This window comes from Pan paniscus, chromosome 1 (assembly GCF_029289425.2).
Source record: "Pan paniscus chromosome 1, NHGRI_mPanPan1-v2.0_pri, whole genome shotgun sequence".
Lineage (NCBI taxonomy): Eukaryota > Metazoa > Chordata > Mammalia > Primates > Hominidae > Pan > Pan paniscus.
Genome location: NC_073249.2, coordinates 116103468 through 116118535, shown reverse-complemented (window position 1 = coordinate 116118535; position 15068 = coordinate 116103468). Strand labels below are relative to the sequence as shown.

At 36.4% G+C, this 15068-nt stretch overlaps 1 protein-coding gene across 4 annotated transcripts in view; it reads right to left on the bottom strand.

Annotated features, from left to right (window-relative positions):
- The window catches only part of LRIF1 (ligand dependent nuclear receptor interacting factor 1), a 91370-nt gene that overhangs the window by 47302 nt on the left and 29000 nt on the right, over positions 1-15068 (bottom strand). For 3 of the 4 annotated variants that reach the window (XR_010112821.1, XR_010112822.1, XR_010112823.1), the window contains exon 4: positions 3312-3501. Coding sequence is in view for 1 of the 4 variants with exons in the window: in XM_063606442.1 (XP_063462512.1) it covers positions 3430-3501 (72 nt within the window). In the remaining 3 variants the exon portion in view is untranslated. Of the gene's footprint in view, positions 1-1677; positions 3502-15068 lie in introns of those variants that run through there. The other variant, XM_063606442.1, reaches the window with a different exon arrangement.

Here is a 15068-nt window from a genome sequence, read left to right as displayed (position 1 = left end):
ATAATGAAAATCTAGTCCCAAATGGTTTCACTGGTGAATTCTACAAAATATTAAAAAAGAAATTATTGTAATGTTTCTCAAAAAACTCCAGACTAAAAAAAGAGAATACTCCCCAGGCTTATGTATTAGTCCGTTTTCATACTGCTATAAAGGAAAGAAGTTTAATTGACTCACAGTTCCACATGGTGGGAAGGCCTCAGGAAATTTACAATCATGGCAGAGGGCAAAGAGGAAGCAAGGTGCCTTCTTCACAAGGTGGCATGAAGAAGGGCCAAGTGAAGGGGATTGAGCCCCTTATAAAACCATCAGATCTTGTGAGAACTCACTGTCGTGAGAACTCACTATCATGAGAACAACATGGGGGAAACCGCCCCCATGATTCAATTACCTCCACCTTGTCTCTCCTTTGACATGTGACATTTATGGGGATTATGGGGATTGCAATTCAAAATGAGATTTGGGTGGGGATACAAAGCCTAACCATATCAGCTTAATACCAAAACTTAAAAGGAACATTATGATAAAGAAAAATTATAGCCATTCTCACTCATGAACATAGATGCAAAAATTATAAACAAAATATTAGCAGCATTTATCCTAGAAAAATGGATAAAAGATTATGATCAAGTTAAGTTTATTTTAGGAATGCATTAGAAAACTAATGTAATTCATCATATTAATCAAATAAAAGAGAAAAACATATGATCATCTCAACAGATGTCCAGAAAGTATTTCACATAATTTTAACATTCACTAATTATTAAAACAAACACCTTTTAATGAACTAGTAGTATAAGGAAACTTTTAAAATCTACAATGATGATTAATTTTATGTATCAACTTGGCTAGGTCACAGTACACAGATATTTGGTAAAACAACATTCTTGATGTTTATGTGAAGGTTTTTATAAATGGGATTAACATTTAACTCGGTAGTTTTGGGTAAAGCAGATTTCCCTCTATAATGTGGGTGAGCTTCATCCAATCAGTTGAAGGCCTTAAGAAAAACAAACAAACAAACAAACTGACCTTCCTCAAAGAGGGAATTCTGCCATCAGACTGCCTTTGGACTCAAATTGCAACTCTTTCCTCAGGTCAGTCTCCAACCTGTCAGCCTACTCTGCAGATCTTGGGCATGCCAGCCTCCACAGTCACATAAACCAATTTCTTAAAATCTTTCTCTCTCTCTCTCTTCACACGCGCATACACATACACACTCTATTGGTTCTGTTTTTCTGTAGAACCCGGACCAATACACAGTAAAAGAGAGTATTTACAAAAAAACATACAACAAACATCATTCTTCATGGGGAAATGTTGAAAAATTTCTCTCTGATATTGAGAAGGAAATAATAATTTAGTATCATACTAGAGATTCTACAGCAAGAGAATAAGACAAAAAAAAAGAGATAAGATAAAAGGATGAGAAAGGGATAAACAAAACCATCATTCGTTACATATAATATGTAATTGTATATGTAGAAAATCCAAAACATCTGCAGGTAAACCAATCTGTTAGAATTGGTTTATCCAATTTAATCTAATGAGATGAATTATCTAGAATGAGAGAGTTTAGCAAGGTTATTGGGTACATAGTCAATATACAAATGTAAATTATATTTTGATATGCTAACAATAATCAGGTAGAAAACAAAATTGAAGCCAGATATGATAAAAATACTTTAATCAAGCAAATACAAGAATAAATCTAATAACAAATGTGTAAGAATTCTATGGAGAAAACCACAAAATTTTACTGAGAGAAATTAAGATAGACCCAAATAAATAGATAAATATGATGGATGGAAAAGATTGGTAAAAATGTCATTTTCACCCAAAATTGATTTATAGTTTTAAATATCATCATAATCAAAAGCACAATATTGTGTATGTATAAGACAACAATTCTAAAATTTATATGGAAATTCAAAGAACTGGAAATAGCCAATATATCCTTGGTGAAGTATAAGGTAAAAGACTTGATCTATCAAATATAAAGACATAATGAGGCTAGGGTAATCATGACAACACAATATTGGCACAAGGATAGTTAGGCTAAGGGAATAGAAGATAAAAAGCCCTAATGTCTATCAACAATAAAATGGAAATGGTGGTATATTCATACAATAATATATCACATGGCAACAGAAAGAAACTGATGGATGAATCTAGAATATTGAATGAAAAATTACACATTAATATATATTATATTTATACTAAGCACTTTTAGAGTTATATATTACACTTCACACTAAAAATATTTTAATTACTGTTTTTAATATATCAAAAGATTAAGAAACTAAAAATAAATCTCCAAAAAGTTGTACAAGACCTTTTAAAGAAAATATTAGAGTTTAAAGTAAAACTTAGAAAGACATTACAAAAGACTTAAATAAATGAAGAAATGTACCATGCTTAGAGATTGCATCTCTCAACATTGTATATGTATCAATTACCTCCACATTAATCTATTGTTTCCATTCAACCCCAATACATAGCCAACAGATGGCATTATGGAATTTGACAAGATAATTCTACAATTTGTATAAAAGTACAAAGGATCAAGAATGTCAAGATACTTCTGCGGAAAAAGAATAAATAGGGTATCTGCCAAGATTTATGTTAAAGCTATTGTAATTAAGACATAAGTGTGCACTAAGAAATAGATATACCAATGGAACCTAAGAGAAAGACTAGAAAATAAACCCAGACATATATGGACACTTGCCATATAATAAATTTGGTATTACAGATCAGTTGAGAAAAGGTAGACTTTTCAATTAAGAATGTTGGGACAATGGTTATCCATATGGAAAGAAATGAAACTGGACTCTTCATTCACACTATACACGTAAAATCAGTATGAGGTGAATTAAAGACCAGTCTGTTTGAAAGGCGAAATTCTAAAAACTCTTAGAAGAAATTATGTGATAATTTCTTTGTAAATTCAGAATAGTGTATAGTTACGTTTCAATCAGAGGAGCAGAATCACTAAAATGTGGAGTATGTGTGTGAATCTGTATGTGTGTGTAAAGTAATTTGCTCCAGGGATCTGAACTTCTTGCCTCCTTGTGAGGAGCTATTGTCTTTCCTCCTGATCCTAGAACTTGGAGTCCATAATATAAGAAGTCAGGAATTAAAAAAAGATAAATGTAGTGTGAGCGAGCAAGAACACGCTGGAACACAGAGGAATAACCTGAAGCTCATGAGGACCTATTGAAACCTATGTTGGTTCTTAGTGTCTCTGACATTAATGGTATGGGTGGCCTCCAGTAGCCAGAAGTCTTTGTTACAGAGCTAAACACAATTACCTGGCCAAGGAGTAAGAGAAGCTGAAGAAAGATCCAGGGGATGATGGAGTAGTTTCAGATGTGGCCACTGCTTCATGCCAGTGAGATGAGTCAGTAGATCAGAGACAATACGGGTCAGCTACAAAATGGCTGCTGCTTCACTTTTGCCTTCCAGGTTTTCCACAGTAATGTCTCTTGCAGTCCACCCTAACTAGAAATATACAAAAAAGTGAATTCTGGGAAATGTAGTTCACCCTAGCCAGGCTGACATATTACAAAACCATCAGAGGTAGAAATAGTTTTCTTAAAAAACACATAATAAGCAGCTGTTATAGTACATATTTTAAAAATTTTATTTAAAAAGAAATGTGAGTATCTTTTCTGAGTTCTTGAATACTTGAAAATATCTTTTCCTTCATCTTATACATCATTCAAGAAGTGCATGTGTAGAAAATCCTTGATCTACATTTTTTCCCTCTGAACTCTGTAAAAGTGCTGTTTTCCCTCAGTATTATTAAAACAAAAGTAAAAATTCCTGGCAGTTTTGGGCTATCTTTTAAGTAACACTAGTTTTGGCGCGGTAGGTCTGAATAGTTTTTGTATTCATTCTTTGTCTTTATAACCTAACCCTTTTGTTACAAGTGTCTAGATATACTGATATTATCAGTAGCTATCCAGTAATTTGTCCCCTTGCTTTCTTACCAATAAAAATACAATTTTGTTTGTTGAATAGTAATGTTCCTAGCCTTCATTGCAATTAGAGGTGGCTATGTAACAGTTTTGGCCAGTGATCCAATGACACATGAAAAGAGGTTTTGCTTTTCTAACATATTTCTTCCTTTATCACTTCCTTCTTCCTGCTCTTGAAACTAGAATGAGACATTGGAGGTGAAGCAGCCTTCATGTGACTATTTATGCCTTCTGCATTTATGTTCAGTGGTAATTCATCAGTGAACAAAACAGTCAAATGTCTCTCCCTTTGTGTATCTTAAACTCTAGTGTGTATCAACAAACAATAATAGAATTAAATAAGTAAACTATTTAGAATATGAACAATGATAAGCGCTGTAGGAAAAAATGTTAGAATACGAGATTCTAAGAAGCTAGTGAGTGTAATATTAAACAAAGTGGTGGGGACAGGGAGCAGGCCATGCAGCTAGCTAGAAGAGGAACTTTCCAGAGAGTGAGGGGGAAAAAATCAATGCAAAGACTGGGAATATGCCTACTATATTTAACAACCAGCAAGCAGCTAGTTTACTGAAGTTCAGTGGTGACAGAGGACTAGTAGATGAGGTTAGAGAGGACAGACAGATGGGGAAAATTAATGTAGGGCTTTTAGGTCATTGTGTAGAATTTGCCATCTACTTTGAGTGAGATAAAACATCACTAGAGAGTTCTGAACAGGAGAGTGACTTGCTGTGATTTATATTTTTAAGACTTTGTTTTAAACCTTTTTATTTTCATCGAATTTTATACCTACATAAAAATTGCAAACGTAATACAGAGCTTCCTTATATCCCTCACTGTACTTTCCCTAACGTAAACACCCAACATCAAAACAAGAAATTGTTTATGGCTGCATAGTATTCCATGGTGTATACATACCACATTTGCTTTATCCAGTCTGTCATTGATGGGCATTTAGATTGCTTCCATGTCCTTGCTATTGTGAATAGTGCTACAATGAACATACATATGCATGTGTCTTTATGATAGAATGATTTCTATTCCTTTGGGTATATACCCAGTAATGGGATTGCTGGGTCAAATGGTAATTCGGTTTTGGCTCTTTGAGGAATCACCATACTGCTTTCCATAAGGATTGAACTACCTTACACTTTCACCAACAGTGTATATGCATTGCCTTTTCTCCACAACCTCACCAGCATCTGTTATTTTTTGACTTTTGAATAATAGTCATTCTGACTGATGTAAGATGGTATCTCATTGTGGTTTTGATTTGCATTTCTCTACTGCTCAGTGATATTGAGCTTTTTTTCATATGCTTGTGGCCCGCATGTATGTCTTCTTTTGAAAAGTGTCTGATCATGTACTTTGTCTACTTTTTAATGGGGTTTTTTTCTTATAAATTTGTTTAAGTTCCTTATAGGTGCTGGATATTAGATCTTTGTCAGAAGCATAGTTTACAAAAAAGAATGAGATCATGTTTTTTGAGAAACATGGATGGAGCTAGAGGCCATTATCCTCAGCAAACTAACGCAGGAACAGAAAACCAAATACCACATGTTCTCACTTATAAGTGGGAGCTAAATGATGAGATCACATGGAAACAAAGAGGAAACAACAGATACTGGGGCCTACCAGGAGAGAAGGTAGGAGGAAAGAGAGGAACAGAAAAAAGAACTATTAGGTACTAGTCTCAGCACCTGGGTGATGAAATAATCTGTACATCAAACTCCCATGACACAAGTTTACCATATAATAAAGCTGTACATGTACCCCTGCACCTAAAATAAAAGTTTTTTGAAGAAAAGGAAATCAACATTTGGTGTGATATTATTAACTAAACTACAGACCTTATTTGATTTTCACACATTTTTTTCCTATGTGTTCTTTTTATGTCTGGCATCCTATCCAGAGTCATATATTGTTTTTGTTTTCCTTTCTTAGTCATTTCCAGTCGGCAACAGTTCTTCAATTTTTTCCTTATCTTTCATGACTTGACACTTGGAAGATTGCTAATCAGCCATTTTGTAGAATGTCCCTCAATTTGGGTTTATTTGTTAAAGCATTTTTCTCATGATTGGAAATTGTAATAGTCTGCTCAAGCTACCATAACAATGAAACACAGATTGGATGGTTTAAACAACAGAAATTTATTTCTCACGGTTTTGAAAGCTAGGATCAAGAGTTCAGCTGATCCGTTTGTGGTGAGGGCTCTTTTCTCCGCTTGCAGATGCCTACCTTCTCACTGTTTCCTTACATGGCCTTTCCTCTGTGTGCAGGCATGGAGCGGTGGGGAATTAGAAAATGAGCTGTCTGATGCCCTTTCTTATAAGGACTCTAATATTATACTATTGGATTAAGGTCCCACCTTTATGATCTCAAGTAACTATAATCTTAATTACTTTCATAGAGGCATCATCTCCAACTACAGTTATACTGGGGGTTAATGCTTCAATATATGAATTTTAGGGGGGACAAAAACATTCAGTCCATTACAGAAGGCTTTGTATTTTTGGCAAGACTACCACAATATGCACAAAAAGTCTTTCATTATGCATTATATTAAGGTATTGATGATGTTGATATGTCTTTTTTTAAATAATAACAATGTTTATTAGAATATCCTATTTAAAACCAGCAATCTGTGCAACATACTCAGCTTTTAGGAGACGGGCTGGCCCCAAGTTTCTTTCTGATGATGGACTTAGTGGGCTGGCATCTTGACCCTGTCATCCAGCCTGTGGGTACCATCAAAAGGCAGCATGACCTTTTTTTTTTTTTTTTTAATACTTTAAGTTCTAGGGTACATGTGCACGACATGCAGGTTTATTACATAGGTATACATGTGCCATGCTGGTTTGCTGCATCCATCAACTCGTCATTTACATTAGGTATTTCTCCTAATGCTATCCCTACCCCAGCCCCCCAACCCCCGACAGGCCCTGCTGTGTGATGTTCCCCTCTGTGTGTCCATGTGTTCTCGTTGTTCAATTCCCACCTATGAGTGAGAACATGCGGTGTTTGGTTTTCTCTCCTTGTGACAGTTTGCTTAGAATGATGGTTTCCAGCTTCATCCATGTCCCTGCAAAGGACATGAACTCATCCTTTTTCATGGCTGCATAGTATTCCATGGTGTATATGTGCCACATTTTCTTAATCCAGTCTATCATTGATGGACATTTGGGTTGGCTCCAAATCTTTGCTATTGTGAATAGCGGCGCAAGAAACATATGTGTGCATGTGTCTTTATAGTAGCATGATTTAAAATCCTTTGGGTATATACCCAGTAATGGGATTGCTGGGTCAAATGGTATTTCTAGTTCTAGATCCTTGAGGAATCACCACACTGTCTTCCACAATGGTTGAACTAATTTACACTCCCACCAACAGTGTAAAAGTGTTCCTATTTCTCCACGTCCTCTCCAGTATCTGTTGTTTCACGACTTTTAAATGCTCGCCATTCTAACTGGCATGAGATGGTATCTCATTGTGGTTTTGATTGCATTTCTCTGATGACCAATGATGATGAGCATTTTTTCATGTTTGTTGGCTGCATAAATGTATTCTTTTGAGATGTGTCTGTTCATATCCTTTGCCCCCTTTTTGTTGGGGTTGTTTGTTTTTTTCTTGGAAATTTGTTTAAGTTCTTTGTATATTCTGGATATTAGCCTTTGTCAGATGGGTAGATTGCAAAGATTTTCTCCCATTCTGTAGGTTGCCTGTTAACTCTGATGAGTTTCTTTTGCTGTGCAGAAGCTCTTTGGTTTAATTAGATCCCATTTGTCTATTTTGGCTTTTGTTGCCATTGCTTTTGGTGTTTTAGTCATGAAGTCTTTGCCCATGCCTATGTCCTGAATGGTATTGCCTAGACTTTCTTCTAGGGTTTTTATGGTGGTAGGTCTTACATTTAAGTCTTCAATCCATTTTGAGTGAATTTTTGAATATGGTGTAAGTAAGGGATCCAGTTTCAGCTTTCTACATATGGCTAGCCAGTTTTCCCAGCACCATTTATTAAATAGGGAATCTTTCCCCATTTCTTGTTTTTGTCAGGTTTGTCAAAGATCAGATGGTTGTAGATGTGTGGTGTTATTTCTGATGCCTCTGTTCTGTTCCATTGGTCTATATATCTGTTTTGGTACCAGTACCATGCTGTTTTGGTTACTGTAACCTTGTAGTATAGTTTGAAGTCAGGTAGCATGATGCCTCCAGCTTTGTTCTTTTTGCTTAGGATTGTCTTGGCAATGTGGGCTCTTTTTTGGTTCCATGTGAACTTTAAAGTAGTTTTTTCCAATTCTGTGAAGAAAGTCAGTGGTAGCTTAATGGGCTACCATTAATGGGTAGCATTGAATCTATGAATTACCTTGGGCAATATGGCCATTTTTACGATATTGATTCTTCCTATCCATGAGCATGTAATGTTTTATTATTGATGTTTATCTTGATCATTTTTGTTGGTATCTGCTAGGTTTCTCTGCTACAAAGTTGCTGTCTTTCTGTTTATAGTTAATAAGTATCTTCTTTGGAGGCTATGGAAATCCTATTTCTCCTCGAACTTTTGCCCACTCATTTTAGCATCCATTGGTGAATCTTGTCTGCAGCTACTATTACTAGGGCATTTGCAATGATGAATCTCTATTTTCTCTTTCCATCGACAATTATTAATTGGAATTCAACTGTAATGAAGAACGCTTCCTTTCCCCTCTTTTATTTATTTGATTTTTATATTGGTATAGATTAAAAAGTTTCCCTCTTGGGATAGTTGGCAGTGCTTCAGTCTCATATTGGTATAGATTAATAGGTATATTTTATTCTAGCGGTCAAATACTATTTATTTTATTGTTCAAATTATTCCAACTTTGGTCATTAGTAACTTCTTTAGGTTGGCTCCTCTGTTTCTTTGATAAGCCCCCATTTGTTACAAAATATTTTCTTACCTTCTGACATCACAAGATGTTCTAGGCTCATCTTATATTTTCCTTGCTCAGCTCTGAAATCAGCTTCTCCAAAAAGCATTGGTTTCTCATGTTGAGAATGGTGTTTAGAAGCCAAGATCTTGAGGCAGAGCAAGATGGCAGAATAGACGGCTCCACCAATGGTCCCTGCTGCCCCCACAAGGTCACTAATTTAGCAACTATCTACACAGAAAGAACACCTTCATAAGAACCAAAAATCAGGTGAGCACTCAGTACCTGGTTTTAACTGTGTACTGCTGAAAGAGGCCTTGAAGACATAGGGAAAAAAAGCCTTGAATCACTGACTCCACCCCTCCCCAAACCCCCCAACAGCAGCCAGGTGGTGTAGAGGCCAGGTTGTGTGGAGGGCATCTCTGGGTGCTGAGGAGGGAGAGCACAGCAATTGCGGGACATTGAACTCAGTGCTGTCTTGTTGGAGAAAACCAAACTCACCTGATGCCCACCCATGGAGGGAGAACTTAAACCAGCCCTAGCCAGAGGGGAATCACCCATCCCAGAGGTCGAAACTTGAGTTAATGCAAACCTTGCCATGGAGAGTTACAGTATTCTGAGTTGCTTCATAAACTTGAAAGGCAGTCCAGACTATAAGGACTACAACTCACAGGTGAGTCCATGTGCTGAACTGGGCCAAGAAGCAGTGGACTTGGGGGACATGTGACCTATGGAGACACCAGCTGGGGTGGCTAAAGGAGTGCTGACATAACCTCTCCCCTAACCACAGGGTGCACAGATCACAGCTCCAAAAGAGACCCCTTCCTTCTGCCTGAGGAGAGGAAAGGGAATAGTAGGAGGGACTTTGTCTTGTATCTTGCATACCAGCTCAGCCACAGAAGGATGGGGCACAGGTCAGAGTTCAGAGACCCTTGTTCCAGACCCTAGCTCCTGGATGACATTTCTAAACACACCCTGGATGAGAAGGGAACCTGCTGCCTTGAAGGGAAGGACCCAGTCCTGGCAGCATTCATCACCTGCTAACTGAAAAGCCCTTCAGTCCTGAATTATTAGCAGTGATACTCAGGTACTATGTTGAGGGCTTTAGGTGAGCCACTGAGACTTGCTGGCTTCAGGTGAGACTCAGCACATTACCAGCTATGGTGGTTATTGGATGAAATTCCTCTGCTTGAGAAAAGCAGAAGGAAAAGTAAAGGAGACTTTGTCTTGCACCTTAGGTACCAGCATGGCAACAGGGGGATCAAGAACGAAGCATGCTCTTGGGTTCCCCGATTCCAGGGTTTGACTCTTAGATGGCATCCTTGGACTTGCCCTGTGTCGGAAGGGAGCCCCCTGCCATTAAGGGTGATTCTCAGGCTGGGGAAGATTCACCACAGCTAACTGACAAGCTCTTGGGCCTTAAGGGAACATTGGAGGTCCTCCAGCAGTACTCTCCATGGCTTGTGGTGGCAGTGGCTACAGCATGAGGCTCCTCCGCCTTTGGAAAGGGGAAGGAAGAGTGGGAAACACTGTGTCTTGTAGTTTGAATGCTAGTTCAGTCACAATATAATAGAACACCAGGTAGATGTCTAAGGTTTTTTACCCTAGTCCCTGACTCCCAGGTGGCACCTCTGGACCTACGCAGGGCCTGAGGGAACTTTCCAACCTAAAGGGAAGGAGGCGGGCCTGGCTGGCTTTGCCACCTGCTGATTGTAGAGTCCCAGGGCCTTAAGTGAACATAGACAATAGCCAGGGAGTAGTATCTTGAGTGAGATCCAGTGCTATGCTAGCTTCAGGTATGACACAGCATTGTCATAGTGGTGGTGGCCACAGAGGTGCTTGTGTCACTTCATCCCCAGCTTTAGGTGGTTCAGGACAGAGAGAAACACTCCGCTTCTTTGGAAGAAAGTGAGGAAAGAGAACAGGAGCCTCTGCCTAGTAATCCAGAGAATTCTGGATCTTGTCCAAGACCATCAAGGCAGTACCTCTATGAGTCTGCAAGAACCACAGAATTACTGAGCTTGGGGTGCCCCACAAAACAGATACAACTTAGAGCACAACACTTAAGTCCTTTAGAATATCTGAAAAACTTTCCCAAAAAGGACAGGTACAAACAAGCCCAGAGAGTGAAGGCTATAATAAATACCTAACTCTTCTATGCCCAGACACCAACGAACATCTACTAGCATCAACACCATGCAGGAAATCATGACCTCACCAAATGAACTAAATAAGGTACCAAGGACTAATCCTGAAGAAACAGAGATATATGACCTTTCAGACACAGAATTCAAAATAGCTGTGTTAAGGAAACTCACAGAAATTCAAGATAACACAGAGAAGGAATTCAGAATTTGATCAGATATGTTTAACAAAGAGATTGACATAATTTAAAAGAATTACCATTTTTTCAGCAGAAATTTTGGAGCTAAAAAATGCAGTTGGCATGTTGAAGAATGCATCAGAGTATTTTAATAGCAGAATTGATCAGGCAGAAGAAAGAATTAGTGAGCTTAAAGACCTATTATTTGAAAATACAGTCAGAGGAGATAAAAAAGTATAAAAAACAATAAAGCATACCTACAGGATCTAGAAAATAGCCTCAGAAGGGTAAATTTAAGAGTTATTGGCCTTAAAGAGGAGGTAGAGATAGAACTAGAAAGCCTACTCAAAGGGATAATAATAGAGAACTTCCCAAACCTAGAAAAATATATCAAGATCCATATACAAGAATGTTATAGAACAATGAGCAGATTTACTCCAAAGAAGACTACCTCAAGGCATTTAATAATCAAACTCCCAAAGATCAAGTATAAAGAAATATTTCTAAAAGCAGCAAGAGAAAAAAAAAATAACATACAATGGAGCTCCGATATATCTGGCAGCAGACTTTCCAGTGGAAAACTTATAGGCCAAGAGAGAGTGGCATGACATATTTAACATGATGAAGGAAAAAACTTTTTACCCTAGAATAGTATATTCAGCAAAAATATTCTTCACACATGAAGGTGAAATAAAGACTTTCCCAGACAAACAAAAGCTGAAGGCTTTCATCAACACCAGGTCTATTCTACAACAATGCTAAAGGGAGTACCTCAGTCAGAAAGAAAAGGACATTAACAAGCAATAAGCAATCATCTAAGGGTACAAAACACACTGGTAATGGTACACAGAAAAAACACAGAATATTCTAATACTGTAACTGTGGTATGTAAACTACTCTTATCCTAAAAAGAAAGACTGACCAATGAACCAATCACAAATAACAATAACTTTTCATGACATAGTACAATAAGATATACATAGAAACAGGAAAAAGTTAAAAAGTTGAAGGATGAAGTTAAGGCATATACTTTTTATTAGCTTTGTTTTTGCTTCTTTGTTAGTTTATACACACAGTGTTAAGTAGTTATCGATTGAAATAATGGTTTAAAAGATGGTATTTGCAAGCTTCACGGTGATCTCAAACAAAAAACATACAATGAATACACAAAAAATAAAAAGCAAGAAACTAAATCATATCACCAGAAAAAACTACCTTCACTAAGGGAAGACAGGAGGAAAGAAAGAAGGAGGAGAAGACCAGAAAACAAATAACAAAATGGCCAGAGTAAGCTCTTACTTATCAATAATAACATTGAATGTAAATGGACTAAACTCTCCAATTAAAAGAGAATGGCTGAGTGGATGAAAAAACAATATTCATTAATCTGTTGCCTACAAGAAACACAATTCAACTATAAAGACACATATAGACTACAAATAAAGGGATGGAAAAAGATATTCCATTCCAATGGAAACCCAAAAAGAGCATGAGTAGCTATACTTATATCATACAAAATATATTACAAGACAAAAACTATCAGAAGACACAAGGAAGGTCATTCTATAATGATAAAGAGGTCAATTCAGCAAGAGGATATAACAATTTTAAATCTGCATGCCTTGAGCACCCAGATGTATAAACCAAATATTGTTAGAGCTAAGGCGAGGGATAGACCCTAATACAATAATAGCTGGAGACTTGAACACCCAATATTCAGCATTGGACATATCTTTCAGACAGAAAATCAACAAAGAAACATCAGACCTAATCTGCACTATTGACCAAGTGGACTTACAGATAATTATAGAACATTTCATCCCTCGGCTGCAGAATACACATGCTTCTCCTCAATACATGAATAAATCTCAAGGATATACCATATTTTAGGTAACAAAACGAGTCTTAAAACATTCAAAAAAAATGAAATAATATCAAGCATCTTCTCTGATCACAATGGAATAAAACTAGAAATTAATAACAAGAACCTTGAAAACTATACAAATACATGGAAACAATATGCTCCAGAATGACCAGTGGGTTGATGAAGAAATTAAAAAGGAAATTGAAAAATTTCTTGAAACAAGTGATAATGGAAACACAACATACCAAAACTTATAGGATACAACAAAGGCAGAAATAAATGAAATTGAAATAGAGAAAATACAAAAGATCAATGAAACAAAATGGTTTTTTGAAAAGTTAAACAAAATTTACAAACCTTTAGCCAGACTAAGAAGAAAAAAGGAGACACAAATTAATAAAATCAGAAATGAAAAAGAGCATTACAACTGATACTGCAGAAATTAAAAGGATCATTAGAGGCTACTATGAGCAACTATATGCCAATAAATTAGAAAACCCGAGAACATGAACAAATTCCTAGACACATATAATGTTCCAAGATTGAACTATGAAGAAATCCAAAATCTGAAAAGACCAATAAAAATAGTAAGATCAAAGTCATAATAAAAAGTCTTCTGGTAAAGAAAAGCCCAAGACCCAATGGCTTCACTACTCAATTCTATCAAGCATCGAGAGAAGAACTAATACCAATCTCACTCAAACTATTCTGAAAAAATGAGGAGGAAGAAATACTTCCAAACTCATTCTATGAGGCCAGTATTTCCCTGATACCAAAACCAGACAAAGACACATGAAAAATGAAAACTACAGACCAATATCTCTGATGAATATTGATGCAAAAATACTCAACAAAATACTAACAAGCCAAATCCAACAATATATTAGAAAGATAATTCATCATGACTAAGTGGGATTTATCCCTGGGATGCAAGGATGGTACAACATACACAAATCGATTAACATGACACATCATATCAACAGAATGAAAGATAAAAATGATACGATCATTTCAATTGATACTGAAAAAGTATTTGATAAAATTCAACATCTTTCACGACAAAAACCCTCAAAGAACTTGGGATAGAAGGAACACACTTCAACATTTAAAAAAGCCATATATGATGGTCCCATAGCTAGTATCATACTGAATGGGGAATAACTGAAAGCCTTTCCTCTAAGATCTGGAACACAATAAGGATGCCCACTTTCACCACTGTTATTCAGCATAGTACTGGAAGTTCTAGCTAGAAAAGTCAGCCAAGAGAAAGAAATAAAGGGCATCCAGATTGGACAGGAAGAGGTCAAATTATTTTTGTTTGCAGATGATATGATCTTATAGTCAAAAAGCTTAAAGACTCCACCAAAAAACTATTAGAACTAATTAAAAAAATCAGTAAAGTTCCAGGATACAAAAACAACATAAAAAATCAACATCAGTAGCATTTCTATATGCAAACAGTGAACAATCTGAAAAAGAAATGAAAAAAGTAATCCCATTTATGATAGCTACAAATAAAATTAAATATCTAGGAATTAATCAAAGAAGTGAAAGATCTCTATAATAAAAACTATAAAACACTGATGAAAGAAATTGAAGAGAACACCAAAATAAAAATTCCACGTTCATGGAGCAAAAGAATCAATATTGTTAAAAATGTCCAAACTACCTAAAGCAATCTATAGATTCAATGCAATCCCTATCAAAGTACCAATGACATTCATCACAGAAATAGAAAAAAAAAACTATCCAAAAACTTATATGGAACCACAAAAGACCAAGAAGAGCCAAAGCTATCTTAAGCAAAAAGAACAAAACTGGAGGAATCATATTACCTGACTTTAAATTATGCCACAGGACTATAATAACCAAAACAGCATGGCATTGGCATAAAACCAGACAGACCCAGGGAACAGAACAGAGAACCTGGAAACGAATCCACACATTTACAGTGAATTTACAGTGAACTCATTTTTGACAAAGATGCCAAGAAAATATAC